We start from the raw sequence: 27,178 nt of genomic DNA, 5'->3' as shown, positions 1-27,178 counted from the left end.
ACTTTGCAATCGGAGCAGAGCGCAGTGAGAAAGCAGTGAGAAGAACCCCTCGGATCGGGAAGTGTAGTTCAACACTTGAAGGAAACACTTTGGAGATTGCGCCAGAAGCAGGGCAGCGTAAACTACAGTTCCCAGAGAGCGCCGCGTCGGGAGCGGAGCGTTTTCTCGCTAACACCGCTCGCCCTCTCCGAGTCAGTTCCGCGGTAGAGGTGACCTGACTCTCTGAGGCTCATTTTGCAGTTGTTGAAATTGTCCCCGCAGTTTTCAGCCATGGTGAGTGTGGGCCCCGGGTTCCTGCCCACCTCTGGCCCTCGCGCCCTTTTGTGGGGTTTCTTGCACTTTAGGGACTTTTGGGAGGCAGCTGTGCAAGGCGCCGTCCTTCGCGCTCTTTGACAAGCTCGGACTCATCTTCTTGGGATTGTCGCAGTGACCCAGTAATTGGGAAGGGATTGATTTCCACCTTGCGGGGCATAGGGCGCTCTTAGGAGGATTCTGGAGAAGTAGTTGTCCTGGGAGAGGCGCGATCTTAATCCTGCTGCATGGCGGGAGGACAGAATACGACGCTGCAGCTATTTTCCAAAGGATGTTACGGGGTTTGTTTGATAAGGACAATAAGGTTTGCGATGGGAGGGAAAGGTTGGGTGCTAACCCCTTTTTCTCCTCATTAGCCCACAGTGTTTATAAGAGCTTTTGTCACAGGGCCCTTGAAAGCTAAAAGCTGGAAAGGTAGTATTTACCTGGTGGTCCAGATTACGATCTGCGTTTGCAGGAGACGTGTTTCCGCCATGTCTGATTTCTCAAAATGTTATTTGGAACCCGTTCATTGACCTGTTTTGTAATGCCAGGATATGTTGAAGTGACGGCATCAGTAGCCAATAACTACTGCGGATAGTCTTTGTTGAACTGTATGTAATGAATTCCAGAAGCACCTCTTTTAAATGTAACAGAGTAACCATTTTGTCATGGAAGACCTGGATAACCTAGATCTCCATCGCTTGTCTCTGCAGAAAGGAGGGGGTTGGTGAAGGAACTCTGACGTAGGAATATTCTGCGTACTGCTTGAAGGTGACATTTGTCATCAAACTCAAAGAAATCGCTTCCTACTATCAATACAATTGCTTGTATTTATAGTTGCGACTGTTTTTCCTACTTTGTGTCCAAAATACTAAAATGGCTGGAGAATGTGGAGAAATGTTTGAATAAATTGGAAATTTCCCAGAATCTGAAAAGACAACGTTTTCAAGGCAAGGGCATTACTCTCTCTGCCTGTGTAACGGGGCCAGTGGAGACAGCTACTAATTTCCAGTAGGTGTTAAACCTAGGTTTCCTATATATTTTGTCACATAATTAGTCATTTAAATTAGGTTTCAGTGGTTTCTGTCCTAATAATCTTAGCTAGAAAGCAGAGGTACTTATTATGTGAGAACCTTGGACTTTTTGCTTTTCGAACTGAATGGGATCTTTTAAAGGTCATCTTGACGAATCTCCCCACTTCACATCTTAAAACTGAGTTTATCGAGACCCAGAGAGAATGTGATTTGTCCCAAGAGTCTCACACTCTTGCCATTTTTTCTATATTGTGTCTTACACTTATCAAGCCTTTCTGAATTTTTATTTTTATAGGGACCACCGCAGTGAGGTCTTGCAGCGGGGGAGAGACGGTGTACTCAACTCCCTGAAAACTTAATTTTTACTAACTGAGATTCTGGATGAAGTTACCAGTTCATACTGCATATACAAACTCAACTGTGTTATCAGCATATAGATTACTTGATAGCTTTATTCCTTGCAATTCAAAATATTGGAATTCTAGAATTAAAAGGGGATTTGGAGAATATATTATCTACTCTTATAATGTAGTCTGGGGAGGTCAGATAATTTTCTTAAGGTCACAGAGAGATTTTGGGCCCCAGATTCTTAGCTGGTTTTCCCTAGTAAGGCCCCACCGCTGGAACGTCACTGGGGTGCCAGATAACACAGAGACAGAACATGAGGAAGAATTTGTCTGGCAGTTTGCTGGAACTGACAGCAAACTCACACATGACTCAATTTCCCTCCCCCCCTCAGGGGAGTGTGTGAATGGACAGAGTTAGAAAAGAGCCTTGTTTTGTAAGCTCATTCAAAGGGGAGGATTCTTTGCTTGTTGTCCATAGGGAGTGACAGTAAATAAACTGTAGGAAGGAATCTAAATGGTACCGCTTAGTTTTTTGTGTTATAGAAATGCATGTAATTTAGAAATATATATAAATTTGAAAGTGAAAAAGGAATATGTGGATCTGTCTGTGGAATAACAGACACTTAAATTCAATCTTTACAGCTGAGAAGTTAGCACAGAGCATGCATCTGCAGGAAAGTCATTGGTGCCCTGCTAAGAGCAAAGACATTCCTTCTTTGGATCTTGGCAGACTGCCCAGATATCTGAGCAAAGAATAGTAACCTATGTTCACACTGTAACATTGTGAAAGTCAGCAGGACTCTCCCACCCTCCTGCTTTTCAACTGCAATGTTGCAGAGGAGCAGAAAGAACCATACGTGGAGTTTTCTTTCTCTGTTTCATCTTCAAACATTCAAACACTAATAAGCCTCAGACTGCCATTAATAAGATGGAATTACCTACCTGTGAAAGTAATTTCTCCAGAAATACAGAAGAAAACTGCTGAGGTGGAATTAACTGTTCATTAGGTCGCCACAACCCCTTCATTAAGGACTGTGATACTGTGAACATGTTTTTAAGTAGCTACTAAAATTGACTGCATTTTTCTAACCATATAGATGACCTTATGGGAGGTTAAACTTTACAGATAGTGATCTTCCATCTCTCCAGCCCCCCTTTTCTTATCCTACTTTGCTGTACATTGAAGTAGTATGTGTTCGTACTTTATACCCTAACCTTCCTTCATTCAACAAATACTGGTTGAACACTATATGGAAATGCAAATCCATATCAAAGGCAGACTGTTCTTAAGGGGGCTTCATGGTCTAATACAGAGCAACAGAAATGCAAATAGAAAACCACAGGCTATTAGAGTCTTTAGAGGAAAATTCTGTGATGATAATTGTAAATACTTAAAACTACTCTGTTCGTTAGGTAATTGCTATTATTATCTCCATTTTACTATGGGGAAATAATGCAGAGAGGTTAAGTAACTGGTCCTAGAGCACGCAGTTAATGAGTTGTGGAGCCAGGACTTGAACCTAGAAAGTCTGGCTCCAGAGTCCATCTCTTTAATTACTACTCTCTACTGCCCCTGTAGCCCCCTGTTTTAGAAAATTGGTGTATCCTTTCGTTTCCTTCACGTAATTCACCAATGGATTCCCTGGCCTAAAATAGTACCAACTACATGATAGGAACTTAATGCTGTTTTGTTTAATGAATGAATTAAATGAGACAACAGCTCATCAGTGGATTTATAAGGTAATATCATTAGTACTAATGACATAAATAATTTTGTTAACTATAGTTGAAACTATTGTGGTCACTGAGTTTCTAGCCTTCTCAATACATACTATATATGAATAAAATACCTTTTGTTTTCATGGTACATATGAATGAGTTTTTGTTTGAGTCAGGATCTCACTCTGTCACCAAGGCTGAAGTGCACTGACACAGTAATGTCTCACTGTAGCCTTAACTTCCAAGGCTCAAGTGATTCTCCTGCCTCAGCCTCCTGAGTGGCTGGAACTACAGCATGTGCCACCATACCCAGCTAAATTGTTTTTTTAAGAGACAAGGTCTCACCGTTTTGCCCAAGCTGGTCTCGAACTCCTGGGCTCAAGTGATCCAGTCACCCCGGCCCCCGGCGCAGTGTGCCGGGATCATAGGCGTGAGCCACTGCACTCAGCCTGAAATATCTTAAATAAATAAAATACCTTTTAAAAAATGTTAAAGCATACTACATATGTTCCCAAACAGTTCTTTTATATTTCCATCTTTTTGGTACTTTTATAGGATCCAGCTATTCCTTCAAGCAAATATCAGAGTTCCAACTACAGGCCAGGTGTTTTTCTAGGCAATTGAGATACAGCAGTAAATAAAATAGACAAAGTCCGTGTTCTTAAGGATCTTGCATTCTAAAGGAAAAGGGAGTAATAATTTCTTCCTGTATTCCCTTTTCCTCACCTACTCTACTTGACTTCAAGGAAAGAAGGGAAAATGACAGAATGAAACATGTGTAGGCCATTAAAGATTTTTCTATAAATAGCAATAAATTGGAAAACAAATATTGTATAGTATATAGCTGGCTATGATCAAATTCATTTCTCTACACCAGTTGACATTTATTTATTTATTTATTTATTTTTTTTTTTTTTTTTTTTTTTTTTTTTTTGAGATGGAGTTTCGCTCTTGTTGCCCAGGCTGGAATGTAATGGCACTATCTTGGCTCACTGCAACCTCTGCCTCCCGGGTTCAAGCCATTCACCTGCCTCAGCCTTCCAAAGAGCTGGGAGGCGCCTGCCATCACACCCAGCTAATTTGTATTTTTAGTAGAGACGGAGTTTCTCCATGTTGATCAGGCTGGTCTCAAACTCCCAACCTCAGGTAATCCGCCTGCCTCGGCCTCCCAGAGTGCTGGAATTACAGGCATGAGCCACCATGCCTGGCCTGACACTTCTTTTTTGAATTTTTTTTTTCTTTGACTTCTGTGAGTGAGTACCAAATTGCTGAGTTCTGCTGACCTCAGAGCTTAGAGTTAGAAGCTTAAAAGAAGCCTTCGAGGCTATCCATCCTTGTTTCATCTGGAGGAAGGATCTTAAAAAGAAACCAAATACTTCTAGGCTCAGTCACATCAGTGGACCATTTCTCCATGCCGGTAGGGGTAAAGGTGACAGTGAAAGTACATTTACCCAGCATTGTCGGGGAAAGGAATGGTTCACCATAATTGAATTTTTCTGTCTAATTAAACTTACCCATTATGTTTCTAAACATTGTTTTGTTCTTAATAGAAATATTTCTATTTTTAAAAAATCTGTCAGCTTAGTCTTTTTTTACTCAGAGTCATCACCTTGAATATCAGTTATCTTTGTTTCTATGTCTGTAGTTTGTTCAGGATCTGTTGAAATTTCTGTTTGTATGTCTTCCCTCCTTGCTTTTAAAAATAATTTTCCCTTGGAATCAGGTTGTCAGCTGTCTGTCACTACATGTTACTGTTGTTTCTCCTGAAATAAAACATCTTGTTTTTTCTCCTCCAGACAATGAAGTTGAATAGCAATTAATTGTCCTTTTTTTTTGAGACAGAGTCTTGCTCTGTTGCCAGGCTGGAGTGCAGTGGCACAGTCTCAGCTCACTGCAACCTCCACCTCCTGGGTTCAAGCGATTCTCCAGCCTCAGCCTCCCAAGTAGCTGGGATTACAGGCACGTGCCACCATGCCTGGCTAACTTTTGTATTTTTAGTAGAGATGGGGTTTCACCATGTTGGCCAGGCTGACCTCGTGATCCACCCGCCTCAGCCTCCCAAAGTGCTGGGATTACAGGCATGAGCCACCACGCCCTGCCGATTAATTGTCTTATTTAAATATATTGGCTCAATGTAAATGGAAAGTTTTAGCCTCTTTTACTCCTTTTCTTGGTATGAAGATTCTGTTGAGCAGATGGGAGTGGGGGCTTTGCATAATAAGGATTTGTGTGGCTCTAGTGGCTGCCAGGGTTTGGATCACCACATACTGAACACATCAACATTGTTCAGCCTATTTTAGTGGTAAAATACCCCAAAAAAGGTGGATAAGATTATGTAAGTAAATCCAGAATAACACTTTTAGCTCCCTATATGGTGAGAGTTAAATAACACCACGTAAATATGCAGCACATTCATTTTCTACTAAGCCAGATGCAAAAGGACTTTAAAATTTTACATTCACTTTTAAAGTATGTGGATTTCTTACTATAGATAAAAATTCTGGATATTTTTAAGGTACAGTAGTACTTAAAGATGTTAATGGGTCTTTTTCATTACAGTCTGAACCAATCAGAGTCCTTGTGACTGGAGCAGCTGGTCAAATTGCATATTCACTGCTGTATAGTATTGGAAATGGATCCGTCTTTGGTAAAGATCAGGTAGGAACAGGTGTCTATAAATCTTAAGTTATTAGAGTAAGAATATGGTTAGTAAAATTCTGTATTTGTACACAAATTGTAAAACAATGAAGGAATGTGTAATCTCAGTAAATGTAATAGGCACACAGCTATAATTGGAAGCAAGTAAATTTGTATGTATGCCTCCAGGCACTGAAAACACTTTGGAAATGAGAACTCTTCCATATATTGTACTTAGTTGACTTGGTGCAACCAGCAGGTGTCAGTCAATGGGAGATATCACTAATGATAGTGACTTACAGTCATGTGGGAGAGAGTTACTCAATAAGCACTCCCTTGTTAATAAATGGCCTTTAGAACCAAAAGAGTCAGGAAATCTGCTTCCCAGTTGAAGCAGGCACTCTGACTTTCAGCAAGCCTGATTAATGCACACTAAAATCATTTTCTAAGGTATTCATTTATTCAGTTTCTTGACCCATGGATACTGAATTATTCTTTCATGAACTGAAATCAAACATACAGCTATTAACAATAAGAGCAAACTATGGCATGTCACTCAGTTTAATGTTTTTTTTCATGTACTCTTAAAAAACTGAGTAGTGGTGATTCCTCTCACTGTGTTTGTTAGCAAACCAATGCTGGTTTTATAGCATCCTTCTTTCTGAAAGTGGCATAGTGCTAGATACCTGACCTCCTGAAATAATGATCATGACTAATTAATGGGAATTACATGCATGTACATACCAAATAAAAAGTCTGTGAAAAGACTTTCTTGTGTCTAAGTGAAATAGCCTACACTAACAGATGCTGTCCTTGCTTTTTGGTAGCCTATAATTCTTGTGCTGTTGGATATCACCCCCATGATGGGTGTCCTGGACGGTGTCCTAATGGAACTGCAAGACTGTGCCCTTCCCCTCCTGAAAGGTGAGTTGGGGAGTAGAGAAGGGATTTTATAGTATTTGATTTCTTACAAAATACAGGTTTTTAGGGCCGAGCGCGGTGGCTTACGCCTGTAATCCCAACACTTTGGGAGGCCGAGGCAGGCGGATCATGAGGTCAGGAGATCGAGACCATCCTGGCTAACACAGTGCAACCGCGTCTCTACTAAAAATACAAAAAAATTAGCCGGGCATGGTGGCAGGCGCCTGTAGTCCCAGCTGCTGGGGAGACTGAGGCAGGAGAATGGCGTGAACCCGGGAGGCGGAGCTTGCAGTGAGCCGAGATTGTGCCACTGCACTCCAGCCTGGGAAACAGAGCGAGAATCCGTCTAGAAAAAAAATAATAATATGCCGGGCGCGGTGGCTCACGCCTGTAATCCCAGCACTTTGGGAGGCCGAGGCGGGCGGATCACAAGGTCAGGAGATCGAGACCACGGTGAAACCCTGTCTCTACTAAAAATACAAAAAATTAGCCGGGCGCGGTTGTGGGCGCCTGTAGTCCCAGCTACTCGGGAGGCTGAGGCAGGAGAATGGCGTGAACCCGGGAGGCGGAGCTTGCAGTGAGCCGAGATCGCGCCACTGCACTCCAGCCTGGGCGACAGAGCGAGACTCCGTCTCAAAAAAAAAAAAAAAAGAAAAAAAATAATAATAATACACAGATTTTAGGTTTTTGTTAAAGGCTCTTAATTAGAAATTATTCATAAGAGGATTTTTTTATTTGGAACTACCATACTTATTAGCTATTTATGTATACCAAGGATAAAGAAGGGTAAAAAATGAGAAACAATGTCAGGTAAAGGACTATCATTTTTTCCCCCAATGTGTGTGTGTATATAATTTATTATACCAGTTAAGTGTAATATTTTGCACAAGGGTTATACACCTGACATTGTCTACACACACATATTATAGACAACGTAGGAATTGTCTATGTTGTGTTGTTAATGGAGTCTACTTAAATGGTAATAGTAGCGTCCTGTAATGGAAAACTTGTCTCAGTTTTGAAGGATGTCCTTCATAGCTATACATTGCTCTGGAAGTTGGTTGGTCCTTATATGGTCCCCATCCCATCTACCAATCATCAGGTTGAGACATAGTATAAATTGTCCTTACCATATGCTCTATAGTTTGAAAAAACCCAGAAGAGCTCAGCTAAGGGCCTTTGCAGATCATTGAACTATAACACGAACATAATAAGGAAGCCTTAAATTTGATTGAAAAGTTTTTAAAAATATTCTAAATTAATTTGAATATTTTTCTTCAGCTATATCTTCATCATAGTCTTTCTTTTGGTAAGGATTAATTAATGAAACTCTCCTAGAAGTTTGCACAAAGCAAAATAATATATACCTTCCCAGAAAAACTTTCCTTAAAATTTTTCATCTGTTGAATAAACATTTGCTAGAAGGGATAATCTGCCATCTAAGTCTTTTGGTTGCAAAGTTCTGTAGAAGAATACGTGGCTGCCCACACTATTCTGTTGGTTCCCTTTTCTTACCCACAGCTCTTTCCAAATCAACTTTGCTGCTTTTTCCCATTTGTATTCCTTTCTTTGCTGAGTTCCCTGTGCTTTCTCCAAAGGGCCCAGATTTCACTTGTTTGTCCTCTGCCAGAAGTGAATAGGAGAGGGAAGGGAAAGTTCAGCAAATAAGAACGTGGTTTTTTTTTAAGGAAGATAATTTTTTTTCCCTCCAACTGGTGTTCCTATCTATGCCCATTTTCAGACTTATGGCAGGCTTGACTATGATGCAACTAGCCAATTTTCCAGTGAAAATGCTGAATGTTGGTCATAGCTTTTTTAATACAATCAACAAAGAAGTGTGATGACGTATGTTCTTCAGTCAAAAAGCAAGTGATGTTTGCTTATTGTACTAACACTGGAGCATAGTGGTTGAACTCTGGACCAACCTAGGCTGGAATTACAACTCCGTTATCTTTTGATGGTGGCGAGTTAATCTCTTTAAATCTCAGTGTCTCCATCTATAAAATGTGAAGATTAAATTTGATAATAATATAAATCTCTTAGCATTATCCCTGGCACAAAACTCCTCAATAAACATTTATTATTTTTAAATTTGTGATTGGTGTCTTAGACCTTAAAGTAATTGTAATTTAAAGGTTAGGTGAATTAGTTGCTCTTTTGTGTTGTGTGGTAATTAGTGTGAATAACAAGTATTGCTTCAAAAGTCATCATTATACCTTGCATCATATATGATTATAAAAGATAAAAGCTATGGAGTTTTTGACATTTAAGATAATTACTGAAATAGGAAAAGCAAAATAAATCTATTGACATTTCTGATGTTATGATTGTTAAATTAATATATTATCTTTCTTTTCTTAGGCTCCTGAAATGCATTTCAGTGTGATATATAAACACTTGCAACAAGTGAAAGAATTTATGGGTAGATTCAATATGAAAAAGAAAACTTCAAAACTTTGGTGTTTAAGTAGCTCTGCATATTTATTGCCATGTCCACAGATGTCATCGCAACAGATAAAGAAGAGGTTGCCTTCAAAGACCTGGATGTGGCCATTCTCGTGGGCTCCATGCCAAGAAGAGAAGGCATGGAGAGAAAAGATTTACTGAAAGCAAATGTGAAAATCTTCAAATCCCAGGGTGCAGCCTTAGACAAATACGCCAAGAAGTCAGTTAAGGTGACCAACACTGTATTTTAGGGATTTTTCATTGTTAGCATTTGAAACGTACGCTTTTAGCATTTAAGCAAAACCAAAATTATTTGTCCTTTTTTCTAGTTCTGTGCAATCATCAGTAAATATGGCTATAGAGTTTTGCTTGATAAGCTCTCCCTTTCTGGGTTTTTTGTTACAGTGTAGAAATCTATATTTAGAGTGTTCAAAAATATTTTTCCTATTAGTATAACGTGAAAATTTAATATTAGTTCTTAAACCTATAGAGAAGGCACAGGACCTTCTGGTGCATTTTTGCTGAGTGGGAATATTTATTTAGACATTTAAATTTGTGTGTGATTGTGAAAAGAGATAGCTAGCTGTAAGGTAAGTTTATTCTCAGGAGTAGAATATAGTGGTTTCTGAATGCTCGCTCAGATTTTCTTAATGCAGAGGAATTTTAATATGCTTGTTTCTTGAAGAATTGAGTCAGTATGACTTACCGTTCTGTCTCTTTGTGTTAAAACTATTTAAATTCTAACTATGTCTTAATAATACAATAAGCCTTTTTTATTTATTTTTTTTTATTTTTTTGAGACGGAGTCTTGCTCTGTCACCCAGGCTGGAGTGCAGTGGTGCAATCTTGGCTCACTGCAACCTCCACCTCCCGGTTCAAGCGTTTCTCCTGTCTCAGCCTCCTGAGTAGCTGGGACTACAGGCGCACGCCACCACACCTGGCTAATTTTTGTATTTTTAGTAGAGATGGGGTTTCACCATGTTGGCCAGGCTGGTCTCAAACTCCTGTCCTCAGGTGATCTACCTGCCTTTGCCTCCCAAAGTGCTGGGATTACAGGTGTGAGTCACAACACCCAGCCAAACCTTCTTTTATTAGTGAACTATCAATTAACTAGAACTTAATTGTCACACAGCAAATAGGCTTGCCGGTTAAAGGTTTAACTGATTTCTGTATACTTTCCTATTTAAAAAAAAAAAAAAAAGTGAAAGAAAATTTTTATAAAATTTTTTAAGTTGCCCATTATAATGTTCTATCAGTAACATTTCATAGATGTCTGCATTTTTTGCTTTCTGTGGACTTCATTTTAAATAGTTAACTTACTTTCTGTCATCACAGAAAATAATATAAATGAGTTGAATAGAAATCCACAAGTACCAGTAAAAGATTACAAGGTTGTTCAGACTGCTAAATTGCAGGCTGTTTGGAGGTAAAGTATTCCTTGCACAGTAATTCCACCTCTGCAAAGCGTCCTTGTTTGTCAGAAATATTTGCCAGCACTGCAGTACTTAGAGACAATCAAGTATCTTGTCTGCAGCTTGTCAAAAGAGGTACCAAAAAAAAAAAAAAAACAAAGACTAAAGATATAAGGGAGTCAGTCTCTGTAATATGGTTGTAACTTTTCTATAAATCTGATATTATTTCAAAAATTTTATTACCATTTTATTAAAGATTTTTATAACTTAAAATGTATTTTCCTATGCTATATTGTATTTGGTGTTTCCCAAGCCTCCCCTGTATGGCTACCTGTTAGACATTTTCAATCAAATTTTAACATGGTTAGTAAGTATATAATCTGTAAGTCTTCAGTGCCTTCCATTCCTCCTAGGTTATTGTTGTGGGTAACCCAGCCAATACCAACTGCCTGACTGCGTCCAAGTCGGCTCCATCCATCCCCAAGGAGAACTTCAGTTGCTTGACTCGTTTGGATCACAACCGAGCTAAAGCTCAAGTAAGAAAAATGTCTTTTAAATCTTGTGATTGTTCAACTTTAAAACATTTTTCTCTCACTTTTAAAATAACTGAATCTGAGTTTGTACTTTTTTCTTGTTTTTGTTTAGTAGGAACCTGTTACTTTTATTAAATTAAAAGTGAATTATTATTAATTTGTTAGGGAGTCTTTAAATGTATTCTCGTAAAGGACCAGAGGCTTTACTTCCTACTTGATTTTGTCTTTAACTATATTTCAATTGCTAACTATAATGAAATGCAGTTACTAATGTTCTTTTGTTACAGTGGTTAAAAATTAGTATACATGATGGTACATAATTTAGTTTTAATTTTTTCAGATACATAGGAGATTATATAAACAAAGACTTGAGCTTTGCGTGATTGTGTGGTTCTGCTTCTGTTTTACCTGCAGCTAAGCAATCAAATTCAGATTTTGTAATTTTATATTTAATTTTCAGTTTATGTATTTTTAATATTCTGTGTGTATCTGTGAAATTTGCTACTTTCACTGCTTAGGAGCTAAACTCTGTTGCTAATTTTCTTTACCCTTGGAGCCATAGATAAGTATGCCAAGGAGCCAGTGACCAAGGAATTAACAATAGCTTTTCAAAAAATTAGAAGCCAAGCAACTGATCTGAGCTAGTTTCCTAGGCTTTTTCAGATCTAACTGGTCCTGGTGCCCGTTCCTGGACAGAACCTCTGTCCGTTGCCCTAATGCTTTTCTGGCCATCCCTTCTTGTCTGTAGGTCATCACTGCTAGATAGGTCTATGAGTTCAGTGCTTTTTCTTCTAGAGAAAGATAACTTGAGTTTCAAAAAAAATTGTTAACCAGAAGATGCTATGAGGTCTAAGTTGAAGCACTGCTGCCCTAACCTAAGAATTAATAATCCTTCAGCACTGGAATGCCTATGAAAGAGAAAAGAATATACATTTGTTAAGCATCTACTGTAAATTGAATGCTATACATGTAATTTTCCATTTAATTTTTATAGTAACCATATGAGGTATCTTATATTATCCCTGCTTTAGGTAAGAAACCTGAGGCCCAGGGAAGTCAGAGAACCTGCTCAGAGTCATACAGCTTATAAATTATGGAGCCACTTGATTTGCCTGACTCAAAACCCTTATGTATGGTCTTACTTAATGGTATCAACTGACCTTAGTCCACTTACTAGCTCTGTGATTTTGAGAAAGTACATTCAATGATTAAAATGTAATAATTGTATCTACCTCAGAGAGTTCTTATGAGGATTAAATAAGATCCATTTTAAGCCCTTAGCATGGTGCCTGCACATAGTAAATGCAAGAAAAGTTGGCTGCTATTATTATTAGTTGATTTCTTCTTTCTAAGAAGCATACAGCCTAAACATTCCTAACGTAAAGGGTTGTTGGATAACAACCCTTAAATTTTTAGTTTAAAGTGCAGATATTCCCTGAGAGGCTTTAGGCTATGGGCTGGGTCTGATGGTAGCTGAGAACAAATAGGAGTTTGTTTGAATGACTGGAGGCAGGCAGTTTGAGTACTGTGGGACAGTTGTAAAGGAAGAGATATTATACGCCTTACAGTTGTAAACTCTGGATTGCCAGACAGTGACTTATTTAGTTCCTGCAACAAGAAAAAGGTAACACAATGACACTAGCAACCACTTTTTGTTGTTTCACCTGAGGCTTTGGTGGAGACAGGCTTTGGAAAATTCTGCCTCCAAAGGTACTGCTAAGAGATACTTTGTCCTAGTGCCTGAAACAGTTTTCACTGCAGGGCTAAAGTCTGAATGAGCAAAGAGGAAAGACAGTGCTCTCCTCAGACTTTAACCTTCACTTTGGGACATGTTCTTTATTACTCCTGGGACCTTGGCTTGGCACTGTTTCAGCATGTCAATCTGGCATAGTGAGAGCTTTTAAGGAGTCATTGAAGAAGCACTTTCTTCCTCTAAAAGAAGTAGTTTATCCAGTGAGAAAAATAACAAACCCAAAGGTAAGTTTTTCTTACAGGAATGGTTGCTAGATATTTTGTCTTGGAATTCAGAGGCCTTAGCTACTTAGGGACTGTTTAACACCTGCAGAACTTCCCTGTGTATTTGCAAACCAGTGCTATATTTACATCTGCTGACAAGGTAATTTGACAGTGATACCAGATAAGGTAATTTGACAATGATACCAGTTAGCTGGTAAGAAAATTACTAGGGCTGGAGAATTAATCAAAAACTTTTAACAGACCTCTATGACAGACATGAGTGTCTAGGGGAGTAAAGAACTGTTATCCCGGGTACGTATAAATTTAGACTAATTGTGACATGAATCATATTAAGAAATTATATCTGCTGGGTGCAAAGTACCTGGCCTTTGCTGTCCAGACAGAACTGGATTAGCTCAAGAGATCAAAGGAGCAAGAGGAGGAGGGCAACAAGAACAAAGGAAGCAGGGGAGCCCAGGAAGACCGAGGGCAGAGAGGCCTAGAGGCATTTTGTCTTCACTGTACTTGGGAGCATTGAAGCTGACATTCAGGGAAGTTACAGGCTCTAACTTCCTGGTGATATATATATCTTGAGTTAATTGTTCAAGGTATAAATTTATCTTTTTCTATACCATACCAGCTAAATTTAAGTATAAATGTAAGTAAGAGCAGTTTTTTTCCCAGTTCTTTCAGGTCATGGCACCCATAAAAAATGGTACTCATTGGACAGCGTGCCACTCTACCCTACCCCACAGGCTAAGCAGATCAATAGCTGAGGACCCCAGAAACCAACCGTCAACTAATTTGTGGAGACTAATGCAAATATTGTAGATAATAGTCCTAATACTTGCAAGACTTGCAGGGATTCGATCGGTCAAAAGTGATTTACAATATCACAAACAGAAATTTTTAAGTAAACTTTTAACTATTTTAGGATTTCAGAAAGCAGTCTCAGCTAGTTTAAGAGTGAGAGTGAAAGTAAAGACAGTTTACTTCTTACTTAACTGAATAAATTAGTGTGAAGACCAGTCAAGTCATTGCAGACATTTTAGATAATGGCCTTTTTTTTCATCTTTATCCTTTTTGGTTGGTTGGTTGGGTTTTTTTTTTTTACTTTTTATTTTGAAATAATTTTAGACTCAGAAGTCGCAAAAAAAATAGTACAGAGAAGTCCCTTGTACCTATCACCCATTGATGGTATCTTACATAACTACAGAGTATTATGAAAACCAAGAAGTTGATGAACTACACACAATACTATTAACTAGACTTACTTAAGTTTCACCAGTTTTATATTCATTTATTTTTTTCTGTGTCTTTATGAATGATTCTATGACATTTGATTACAAGTGTAGATTCCTATAACTGCCCCCATAGTCAAGGTACAGAATTTCTTCATCACTCACAAAAGAACTCCTGCATACTCTCCCTTATGGTCACACCTCCCTCTGTCCCTGACATCATTTATCTGCACTCCACCTCTATAATTTTGTCATTTTGAAAATTTACAAAAATGGAATCATGCAATAAGGAACCTTTTGAAACTCTTTTTCACTTAGTTTAATGCCTTTAAGATCCATCCAGGTTGTTGGTTGTTCCTGTTTTTCCACTTACCCCTTTTATTTATTCCATTGCATATGTAAGACGTAATACAGTTTATTTAACTATTCTTTTTTTTTTTTTTTTTTTTTTTTGAGACGGAGTCTCACCCTTTTGCCCAGGCTGGAGTGCAATGGCACGATCTCGGCTCACTGCAATCTCTGCCTCCCAGGTTCAAGAGATTCTCTTGCCTCAGCCTCCTGAGTAGCTGGGCTAATTTTTATATTTTTAGTAGAAACGGGGCTTCACCATGTTGACCATGATGGTCTCAATCTCTTGACCTCATGATCCTCCCACCTCGGCCTCCCAAAGTGCTGGGATTATAGGCGTGAGCCACCGTGCCTGGCATATTTAACCATTCTTGAAGGACATTTGAGTTGTTTCAGTTTAGAGTTGTTATTACCCTTGTTTTAAAATTTTCCTTAAAATATCAAAGTGTATTCCTTTTATTACATGGTAAATACTCAAATGCTTTATTTATGTGCTAAAGCTACAGACTCTGGCACAACTAATTTTCTCTCCCATTCTTACTGGGACACAGAGGAAGGAAGAATGGCCCACAATGTCACCAAAACAGATCAGCTTCTTAAAATATTTTTCCACAGGCCGGGCGCGGTGGCTCAAGCCTGTAATCCCAGCACTTTGGGAGGCCGAGACGGGCGGATCACGAGGTCAGGAGATCGAGACCATCCTGGCTAACACGGTGAAACCCCGTCTCTATTAAGAAATACAAAAAACTAGCCGGGCGAGGCGGCGGGCGCCTGTAGTCCCAGCTACTCGGGAGGCTGAGGCTGGAGAATGGCATGAACCCGGGAGGCGGAGCTTGCAGTGAGCTGAGATCCGGCCACTGCACTCCAGCCTGGGTGACAGAGCAAGACTCCGTCTCAAAAAAAAAAAAAAAAAAAAAAAAAAAATATTTTTCCACATTCCCTTCTGGTTCATCATAAATTCTGTTGTCTAGTTAGGAACAAATTATACATACACCTGATCACAATTTATTTTCTGCACATAAACTTATCAGACAAATAACAAACAGGCTGATTTTATTTAAATCTACCAAGACATGTCTCTTTTTTTTTTTTTTTTTTTTTTGAGACAGTCTCACTCTGTCGCCCAGGCTGGAGTGCAGTTGTGCAATCTCGGCTTATCACAACCTCCGCCTCCCAGGTTCAAGCGATTTTCCTGCCTCAGCCTCCCAAGTAGCTGGGATTACAGACATGTACCACGAAGCCCGGCTAACTTTGTATTTTTAGTAGAGATGGGGTTTCTCCACGTTGGTCAGGCTGGTCTCGAACAGCCAACCTTAGGTGATCTGCCCGCCTTGGCCTCCCAAAGTGCTGGGATTATAGGCGTGAGCCACCATGCCCAGCTCAAGACATAACTTTTTAACCTTTTTTTGTGGCTATTATGCTATATGTGATTGCAAGGCATTGCAGGACCCTAAACTGCTTTCTGGAGTTATAGCTAGAGATTGTTACATATGTTAGAATTTTAGTGTGTATATATGTGTGTATACACACACACACACACACACACACATAAAATCTCTTTCCTTCAGTTTCCTGATATATAAAATGAGGACAGTCATATCTTGGTAATTTGAGTCCTATCCAACTCTAAAATTTCATATTTAGGGTTGAAAATTAATTTGTATATGGTATGTAATAAAAATTTTACCTAAAGTGCCTAAATACCTGATTACTCAGAAGCACTGAGAAGACATCTCCAGGTAAACATTAACAGTGAAACAAAAGATCACATTTACATATTTAAGAAACAGTAAATTGATTAATAAATAATAGTAACTTGATTAATGTTTTATGTTTGATACACCTACTATACTAATAACCACAAACTATGGGATGCTTCATACCCTTAAACATTGTACTCCATAAGCTTCAAGTCCACGGTTTTTACCACTGTTAAGCTGTTGTAGGAAATTGCCAAGCAATAAATTTACCTTTTTTACAAGTCAATATAACTCTTGTGTTCTCTTGAAATTTCAGAAGCTTTTTATTTAAGGGCGTTTGTCAAAACAGGTCCCAATTGGAAATAAAAAGCATTTGCCTCAGTAATGTATTTGTTTTCAATTTAACTAGATTGCTCTTAAACTTGGTGTGACTGCTAATGATGTAAAGAATGTCATTATCTGGGGAAACCATTCCTCGACTCAGTATCCAGATGTCAACCATGCCAAGGTGAAATTGCAAGGAAAGGAAGTTGGTGTTTACGAAGCTCTGAAAGATGACAGCTGGCTCAAGGGAGAATTTGTCACGGTAAGAAAAATCTGTGAGCCTTCTTAACGCTGAGCATAAAGAACTCTTGAGAGACTCAGGACAGGAAACCTTCAAGGAGGGCAGGTCTTTCACAGTTGCTCTGATGACTGCATACTTTCGGGATCTTAGTAAGCCAGTCATGATCCAGTCTGATCTGATATGATCTGTAGCACAGCAGTTGCAACTTATACCAAGATCCATGTCTTTGACATATGATAAACTTTGTATGGGAAGATACAGTTTTCTTTTTCCAGAAGGATTGGTAAGGCTAACATCAGGTTGCATGATTTTGGAGGGGACACATTAAACTCTGGTCATAGCCTTTCACCCCAAGTTCGACTTGGAATCAATGAAAATGTTGCTATCATGACCAAGTAACACTGCTGCTTTCGCCTGCCCCTTTCCCAGACTGTGCAGCAGCGTGGCGCTGCTGTCATCAAGGCTCGAAAACTATCCAGTGCAATGTCTGCTGCAAAAGCCATCTGTGACCACGTCAGGGACATCTGGTTTGGAACCCCAGAGGTAAGGATTTAGTGATTTGCACAGGTCACTCTGTTTTATTTTTGTTGCCTGATGATATAATATAAAAAGAATATAGCCTTTAGGTTATAATCAGGTTAGGTTCATTTCTCAGCTCAGCTGCCTATTAACTAAGTAAACTTTGGAGTTTCTTAGCCTTGACCTTTCTGAGCTGTTTTGTCATCTTTTACATGACATTACTATTATACACAGGGTTGTGAGGGTTAAAGGAGATTGCATATGGAAAACACGTAGCACAATGCCTGATACATAGTAGGGGTGAAATTTTTTCTTCTAGGCCACAGCTTCCTCATCTGTGAGGATTAGGAAATGAGGATTAGGTTTCCCTGGCCTACTTCACATATGATATGGAAGCATGAAATGAAATAATATCCATGAAAGTTATCTTGTCGTGGAAGTACCTGGTGCTGATGATAGTTCCTTACACAGTAATGATGTTATGAACATAGTAAGAAAGGGTCACCTGGTTTAATTTTATTAGTTCATGTGTCAGTTGTGTAAACTAATCACCATGAGTATGTGAAACATTGTTATTTTCAGGGAGAGTTTGTGTCCATGGGTGTTATCTCTGATGGCAACTCCTATGGTGTTCCTGATGATCTGCTCTACTCATTCCCTGTTGTAATCAAGGTAAGGTATTTTGGAGCTATTTTCCTTCTTTGAGAAAGTAGTTATATGTTTCCCTTAAGAATGGTATTATTGGCCAGGCACAGTGGCTCACGCCTATAATCCCAACACTTTGGAAGGCCAAGGTGGCAAGATTGCTTGAGCCCAGGAGTTCAAGACCAGCCCAGGCAACATACTGAGACCCCCATCTCTGCAAAAATAAAATAATTAGCCGGGCATGGTGGCACACACCTGTGGGCCCACATCCTCGGCAACAGAGCAGGACCCTGTCCCCCCAAAAATAAAACAGAATGGTATAACTTCATCTAGAAAATTGTTCCTTTACTAAAATAGACATTTTTCTCAGCTTTAAAACTATATGTATTTCAACTTCAGGTCATTAAAAGTTTTTGTGATTGAAATTAATCTAGAAAGGAAAATTCAGCTTTTCCTACTAAACACAGTATGTTATTATGCCTCTAGTATTAGAGACCTACAAATAGTATATTTCTAAATGAAGCAATGATTTTCAGTGTTGTTGCTGTTTATTATAAACGTGCTAAAGTCAATCATTTTAAAGATTTTTTTTTTTTTAGATTCAAGAGGTTTAAAATTCAAGTGTTGAGTTTTTATTAGAATTGTCTATTAATTAAAATCTGGATTTTGATTTACTTCTTTAGAATCAGACTTTAAAACAGATACACCTCTAAATATAAGTTCAAACTAGGTTGTTGCTTATTAAAAGATCAGTTCCACTTTAAATCTCTTATTTGCATTATTTTCAAACAGAATAAGACCTGGAAATTTGTTGAAGGTCTCCCTATTAATGATTTCTCACGTGAGAAGATGGATCTTACTGCAAAGGAACTCACAGAAGAAAAAGAAACTGCTTTTGAATTTCTTTCCTCTGCCTGACTAGACAAGGATGTTACTAAGTGCTTCAAAGCTGAAGAATCTAAATGTCGTCTTTGACTCAAGTACCAAATAATAGTAATGTTCACTTAAATTACTTGTGAAAAACAACACATTTTAAAGATTATGTGCTTCTTGGTACAGGTTTGTGAATGATAGTTTATCATCATGCTGTTAGTATGCATTCTAAATAAATATATACCCAAATGAAAGTGACTCAGACTCTGTTTCTAGCTAATATTTAGTGTCTACTCAGGAAACAAACTTGCAGCCAGGCACAGTGGCTGACACCTGTAATCCCAGCACTTTGGGAGGCCGAGGCGGGTGGATCACTAGGTCAGGAGATCGAGACCGTCCTTGATAACACAGTGAAACCCTGTTTCTACTGAAAATACAAAAAATTAGCCAGGCGTGGTGGCAGGTGCCTGTAGTCCCAGCTACTCCAGAAACTGAGGCAGGAGAATGGTGTGAACCCAGGAGGCAGAGCTTGCAGTGAGCAGATGGTGCCACTGCACTTCAGCCTGGGCGACAGAGCGAGACTCCATCTCAAAAAAAAAAAAAAAGAAAAGAAAGCAAACTTGGATGTTTCCCAGCTTGCCTAAAGAATTTTTATATATATGTATTTTCTAACCAGAGGAAGGCAGTAAGGCTAGAAAGATAAAGCATAAATCTCATTTAAATAGAACATAGAAACTCACCTTGTGATAATGAATCAGTCTATTTCAGTATATATTTGTAAACATTACCTACATTGAACACATACCGTATATTTAAAATCTTAAAGGTTCACGCTTTGTAGATAATTCAGTTTTAAGGCTCGCTACTAATATTAAATAAGTTGCAGATAATATTGTTAACAGTGTTATGCCATTGGATGAAATTAGAACATTTTCATTATATTAAAAAAATGATAATAGGTTTTCACTGGAGGTGTTACTTTTTAGCAGATAAGGAATCATTTCTATTTCAAAACCACTAAATGCCACAGAAGTTTATGCTAGTGTTAGGAGTTTTCAATCTAAGCTTATTACTAGAAAAATAGTGGAGTTTTTTCAATAGTCTTGCTTTTTCCCCAAACCTATCATGGCAGAAGGCATTTTCTATGTTTTCGTCCTCATGCTTAACACACTGTCCACATGTAATAGACAATATTGTATTAATAAGTATCTCCAGGCCTAATGTAGTACTCTTCATGGATACTCAAATATTTGTTGGTTGGATGTATTTAAAATTACAACTTTGGGAGGCCAAGGCAGGAGGATTGCTTGAAGCCAGGAGTTAAAGGCTAGCCTGGGCAACAAAACAAGACCCCATCTCTACAAAAAAATTTTAAAAATTAGCTGAGTGCAGTGGTGGATTCCTGTAATCCCAGCTACTCGGGAAAGTAAGGCAGGAGGATCACCTAGGCACAAGAATTCAAGGCTGCAGTGAGCTAGGATTGCACCACTGCACTCCAGCCTGGGCAACAGAGCGAGACCGTCTCCTTTTAAAAAATTAAAAATTACCTAGATCATTATCTCATATGATGTAGAAAAGAAAAAGCAAGTGAGTAAAACTACGTTTAGGACTACTATTAATTGGAAGCATAAAAACAAAATTTCCTATAGAAGGAACAAAATTTTGTATAAAGTAAGTATGAACTGGACCAGTTGTTACTTTCTTTCGGTTCCAAACACTCTGTTCTATATTCTCATGACATTAGGACTGGAACTTGGCAAGCCACATTTCTTTACCTGCTGCTCTTTGTTAAAAATGTACTAATAGGCCAGGCGTGGTGGCTCATGCCTGTAATCCCAGTACTTTGGGAGGCTGAGGAGGGCGGATCATTTGAGGTCAGGAGTTCGAGACTAGCCTGGCCAACATGGTGAAACCCCGTCACTACTAAAAATACAAAAATTAGTCGGACACGGTGGCGCATGCCTGTAATCCCAGCTACTCAGGAGGCTGAGGCAGGAGAGTCACTTGAACCTGGGAGGTTGCATTGAGCTGAGATCATGCCACTGCACTCCAGCCTGGGTGACAGAGCAAGACTCCGTTTCAAAAAAAAAAAAAAAAAATTTTATATATATGTATATATATATACACACACACACTAATAATATATATACACACACTAATAAAGAAAACATGCTCTTACTCCTTCCTGTTGGTTTCCTCTATCATTACCTTCTATCCACTTTATATAAGCCAGAAAAGAAGAAAACAAATGAATCAAACGTATCTTTAGAAGAGCAATTAGTTGGAAGCATGAAAACTAATTTTATGTAGAATTAAAAAGAAAATCTTGGCTGGGTACAGTGACTCATGCCTGTAATCCTAACACTTTGGGAAGCTAAGTGGGAGGATCACAGACCAGCCTGAGCAACATAGTGAGACGCCATCTCTACTAAAAATAAAAAATTAGCCAGGCATGGTGGGAGGGTCGCTTGAGCCCAGGATGTCAAGGTTGCAGTGAGCCATGATCATGCCACTGCACTTTAGTCTGGGTGACAGAGCAAGACTGTCTTTAAAAAAAAAAAAAAGAAAATGTTATATGAAGAAAGTATGTATATATGAAAGTTATTGGAGAGATCTAGATTACTTGTAGAAACAAGTAATTTTTCACTAACTGTGCCTTTGAAGCATGGATTTCAGTTTGAATATTCACATTGTGAAACTGATTACCACTTTATGCCATTTTTTTTTAATGCTCTTCACTTTCGTCACCTTTACCAAGAGAACAAAGCATTTTGTTGCCCCCGTCTCTTAATGGAGTCCAGGCCCAGGAAATTGGGCCCAGGAAATCTTTAAGCAGCATGATAATACGTGAAAAGCCTATGTCTTTCCTAAGCATTTTTACTAGTATTTGAAGAAATGATACATGGGTGCATTACAGGGCAAAAGACATTACATTTTAAGCCAATAAAGTTAGATTAAGAAGCTTTCCAAAAGAGGTACAATCTGTATAAACCTAAACCTTAAGGGAATATTGACCTCTGCAGATCATGATCCTGGTAATGTTTCCTGAACAACAGAAGTGGATGGCCAGTGCAGCTTTATTTAATTCTAATAAAGCATAAAGAAGGAGGGGGGGGAAACCCTATAATTCCACTGCCAGTTAATCATAATTTAAATAAAAGTTATATATACATTAGAAAATCAATGAAATGGTGTTAAATGAAAACCAAGTTTTTGTTTATCCTAACAGGAAAAAAAATACACATATTTATTTTGAGAGTTTAAAAAAAAAATAAAGGAATACATAGTGAAAAGAAATGTTCTTTGCTCACCTGACTCCCACCCATTTAAGCCTCGTTTTTGTCCCACGGCCTATAGCTCAGAAATATTCAATGCATAACCAAAGTATGTATGTAAATATATGTGTGTGCATGTAACCATCACCTTTTGTACATAAATTACAACACACTGTTCTGCACTCTGTGTTTTTCCTTTAGTAATACATCTTAAAACTATATAGATACTTAGCATCAGGCACAGTGGCTCATGACTGTAATCCCAGCACTTTCGGAGGCCAAGGTAGGCAGATCACTTTGAGCTCAGGAGTTCAAGACCAACCTGGGCAACATAGCAAGACCCCATCTTACAAAAACAAAACAAAACAGCCTAGTGTGGTGGCTCACACCTATGGTTCCAGCTCCTTGGGAGGCTGAGGTGGGAGGATTGCTTGAGACCCAGAAGCAGAGGTTGCAGAGAACTGAGATCATGCCAGAGCACTTCAGCTTGGGTGACAGTGTGAGACCCTGTCTCAAAAAAAACATAAAAGCTATATAGATACCTGCAGAGCCACCCCATTCATTTTTAAAGTTATGTAGTACTCCATTGAATGGATATACCAAACTTTATTTAGCCAGTCTCCTATTGATGGAGTTTTAGATTCTTGTCAATCTTCTACTACTATAAAGATGCTGGACTATTTTTGTAAGTTGGTTATTTCATACATGTGCAAGTGTATCTGCAGGATAAATTCCTAAAACACAACAGATTTTTTTTTTTAACACTGTTGAATATAGTTTGTTATGAAAGCAGCAGTCTTCTGGATTCGATATTATATGTACATTTAATATCATTTTAACTGTCCTTTCTAACCCCCTACTTTTTTTTTTTAAACAATACCTTGATTAAACCAGCCACAATATTTCTCAAGAAACGTTGACCAGGGGAAAAATCTATTAGAAAGTACCTTTTTGGTATGTAAGCTTAAGAATTTGACTACGGGCCGGGCGCGGTGGCTCAAGCCTGTAATCCCAGCACTTTGGGAGGCCGAGACGGGCGGATCACGAGGTCAGGAGATCGAGATCATCCTGGCGAACACGGTGAAACCCCGTCTCTACTAAAAAAAAATACAAAAAAAAACTAGCCGGGCGAGGTGGCAGCGCCTGTAGTCCCAGCTACTTGGGAGGCTGAGGCAGGAGAATGGCGTAAACCCGGGAGGCGGAGCTTGCAGTGAGCTGAGATCCGGCCACTGCACTCCAGCCTGGGCGAGAGAGCGAGACTCTGTCTCAAAAAAAAAAAAAAAAAAAAAAAAAGAATTTGACTACGAAAAACAAAAAGCAACAAAAATAGGTTCCTAGTTGTCCCTGTGAAATTGGTATGAGAAGTCATTATCTTTATAATCATTATGGCTTTAAACAAAACTCAAAACAATAAACATATCTGTTTTGATTTCTGAATATTGATGGGTTCTTAGACAACCTAAAATGGTTACTGACTCATTAGAAACATACAAGCTTTCATTCTAGTAATGTCACCTAACTGGTATCACCCAGCACAATACAGTGAGAGTTCAATACACATTGTTGAATAAATGGGTCCTTGTCAATTTGCCCTCTAACTCTGCTGGGAATAGACATGTATTCTAAATCAAACTCATAGCCTGACCTGGGTAGCACAATTGAGTAAAGCACTTTTAAGCAGAATAGACATCTCTAAATCTGTCCAGTTTTCTCATGTCCTTACCACCATCACCCTGGTCCAAGCCATCATTATTTCTTCATAAAAGACGTCTGCAATAACAATGGGAATGGGAGCTCAGTTTGGAGTCTATGACTCCCCTCTCTCCCTAGTCCAATCCAGACTTGCACCAGAATTACTGATTAGCGATGATATTTTGCTTCACGTATTTTGAAGAATAGACCAACTCATGGGCTTGGAAGTCAGACAAGCTTGGATTCCAGCTCTGGCTCTTTTTAGGTGTCCTTAAACAACCTTTCTATGTTTTGATTCCCTCAGATACAAAATGGGGATATTAATAGTATCTCCTTTATAATGTTTTTGTGAGGATTATTTAAATGGAAAGCACATGGTAAGGGCTCAATTTCCTTATTGGGTTTTTAGTGGATCAAAATACGCCACCCCAAAATATGCCACTTTAGCATAAGAAGTAGTTTGAGCTGAAGTTATTTCAGATTCAACAGATACAGAAGCAGCCTTCTCAGTGCCTCCCTTGTCTGACTAAAAGCAGAAACTTCTGAAAGTGAGGACTGCCACAAATCCTCTCTCCTAGGGAAGTTTCATGACCATGAAGAAGACAGAAAGTTGGCACTGACATGGACACAAGAAAACAAACCTTATTCCTTTAGTTTCCCCCATACACTTACCTTTCCACAGTTTACCACCCTTGAAAGCTTGAAGCCTTTTCCTTTGTCTTGTCACATCTAAGTGGGCTGGTTTTTTGTGAAGATGCTATATAAACTCAAATTCTAACCATTGTTTTTAGTTACTCATCACTGAGTTTCTCCCACATGTATGTGTACTACATGTGTTAGTAAAGTCTGTTTTTCTTTTGTTAATCTGTCTTTTGTCAGTTAGACTTCCAGGGCCCAAGATGGAGGCTAGGACCTAGGCAGGTAGGGGAAAAATGTTATTTTTTCTCCCCATAGGTTTTTTGCTTTTCTTTTCCTTTTTTTTTTAAAAAAAAAAAACTTCTTAGCATCACTTCAAAGTCTATTCTAATGTGGCCTCAAGTGACACCTTCCAGCCCCGTCTTTGACTATTATTCCCTGTACCTTACATACCTTCCATGCTGGCCATGTTAAAGTACTTGGACAGTTAGTCATGTGCATGGCTCCATGCCTTTGTTTGGCTGTTCTCTTTGCTTAGAATGCTCTTCTCTGCTTCTCTAGACTGCCTTACACATAGGTAGTCAATATGTGCATATTGCTTAAGGGGGGAAAAAAAATCCCAAGAACTTTTGTCCCACTATCTTAAGACTAGTCCTCCAGTAGTAGACCCTAAAATTAGGTTTTTGAGGATTCAAGTGCATGTGATTTACTAAGGCAGTGCTCCCAGGAGAAATCTCTAAGGAAGAAGAGCAGGATCAGGGAAAAGGAGGAAGCCAAGCAATGGTGCATCTAGCCAAGGATGGCTCCAGCCTGATGAAATCAGGGAACTTCTGTTCTGAGGCAAGGAGCCTAGGGCTTTTGTTTCATGCTCCCAATCCTCCCAATCATGGAATGGGGGTGGATAATGTAATTCCCAGCCATTGCCTGCTCTCTATGATGCCAGCAAAGCAGGCTGTAGCAGTACAGGCAGAGTCCTCCAAAAAGAACCCCAGATGCTAGCTGTTAGAAGCAAAGGAAAGTCCAAGGGAATGGCAGCATGGGTGCTAAAAGGGATCTGGGCAGAAGCATCAACATTATTCACCATTTCCACTGTTGGAGTGCAGAGAACAATACCCCAAACTGTGATGCTTTGTCATGCTGAACACTTCTGAATTAAAGGAACTTGGAAAGCCTTAGAACCTGCCTAAGAACCAAGGATTTTCTAGCCTTCTCTTATTTCTACCCCAAACTCCAAGCACAGGGAGAGGCTGTCTCTGGAATTTCCCTTGTCTGACTGAGGAAAACTTCTTTCAAAAGAAATGCAATTGTCTTAAGACCCCCTCCCTAGGAATCTCATCAAACAACCAGGCAAGTTTAACCACTGGAGAAAAGACTAAACATCATCACCATGCTCGGACAGACTTTTTATTCATTTTTCTGAGAGCAGCTCCAAGAGATTACCTGGGAGACTTTATTTACATAATACAGGAACCTTCATTCACAGGGAAGTTCTGCCCCTCACTATCCCACCACCTCCCCTAGTGCTCAGAATGAAGTTTTGTTCCAGGCCAATGTCTGTTCTTTGGGCTCATTCAATTATCCTGAAAATCATTTACTACCCCTCAAAATTGCCTACATCCCCCGTTCCCTCTCCCCTATGAAGAAGATTTTTAAACCTTAACCATCTGACCCTTCTTTGAGTTTCATATTTTGTATGGCTTCTGTATACACTTGCATGTTAATAAATTTGTATGCCTCTTTTTCCTATTAATGTCTCTACTGTCAGTTCATTTCAGCAAACCTTCAGAAGGCAAATGGCAAACTTTCCCTCCACTCCTATGTCTACCCACTCAGTCTTACTCCTAATGAAGCCTAGATGAACTCTACCATTTTATACATAAAGGGAGATGGCACTGTTAGGGCTCAGAACACAAATAGCCCAAAGTATGATGTCTTTGGCATGCTGAGTACTTTGAAATGAAAGAGACTGGAAGAATCACAGAAGCAAAGTCTCTCTCTGACCTTCTCTCATCCTTTTGTCTCCCACCCCTTTTCCTCCCCGAAAGCAGGCCTATATACTAGTATTCTTCTTCCCCAAGGTGAGTCATAGCAACTAAAACTCCTGTTCCCCAAAACAAGTTATAAAACCTAGAAAGACCACTTTCTCCCTTTCACTTGAAGAACCTCATTCCACAGGGATTCTGCCCCATACCTTGCAGGATGAAATGCTTCCCACAGAGGCATTTCAAGAATCTGAACAGACAGGCCTTGCTGGGTTTCTCCCCTCAGTTGATTACCATTAGATCATACCCTGTATACAATCATATTTCTACACAACTGTCTATGCTTCATTGAACCTAAGCATAAAAACAGACAATTTTCCCTAGGTCTTGGGATTTTCATTCTG

The 27,178-nt window shown here is 39.1% G+C and overlaps 1 protein-coding gene across 2 annotated transcripts; it reads left to right on the top strand.

Annotated features, from left to right (window-relative positions):
* Positions 1-194: 194 nt before the first annotated feature.
* MDH1 (malate dehydrogenase 1) lies at positions 195-19,443 on the top strand. Of its 2 annotated transcripts, none has more exons than XM_005575759.4 (9): positions 195-273; positions 5,954-6,052; positions 6,859-6,955; positions 9,452-9,627; positions 11,223-11,345; positions 16,997-17,173; positions 17,582-17,695; positions 18,254-18,343; positions 19,109-19,443. In XM_005575759.4, exons 1-9 carry the CDS (start codon positions 271-273, stop codon positions 19,232-19,234), a joined length of 1,005 nt encoding a protein of 334 aa, XP_005575816.1. In that variant the 5' UTR covers positions 195-270; the 3' UTR covers positions 19,235-19,443. The 2 variants fall into 2 exon arrangements, with proteins under 2 accessions (XP_005575816.1, XP_073867768.1); XM_074011667.1 differs by having other exon boundaries at positions 9,314-9,627.
* The last annotated feature ends 7,735 nt before the right edge of the window (positions 19,444-27,178 follow it).

This window comes from Macaca fascicularis, chromosome 13, assembly GCF_037993035.2.
Source record: "Macaca fascicularis isolate 582-1 chromosome 13, T2T-MFA8v1.1".
Lineage (NCBI taxonomy): Eukaryota > Metazoa > Chordata > Mammalia > Primates > Cercopithecidae > Macaca > Macaca fascicularis.
This window is presented reverse-complemented; position numbering and strand designations above follow the sequence as displayed.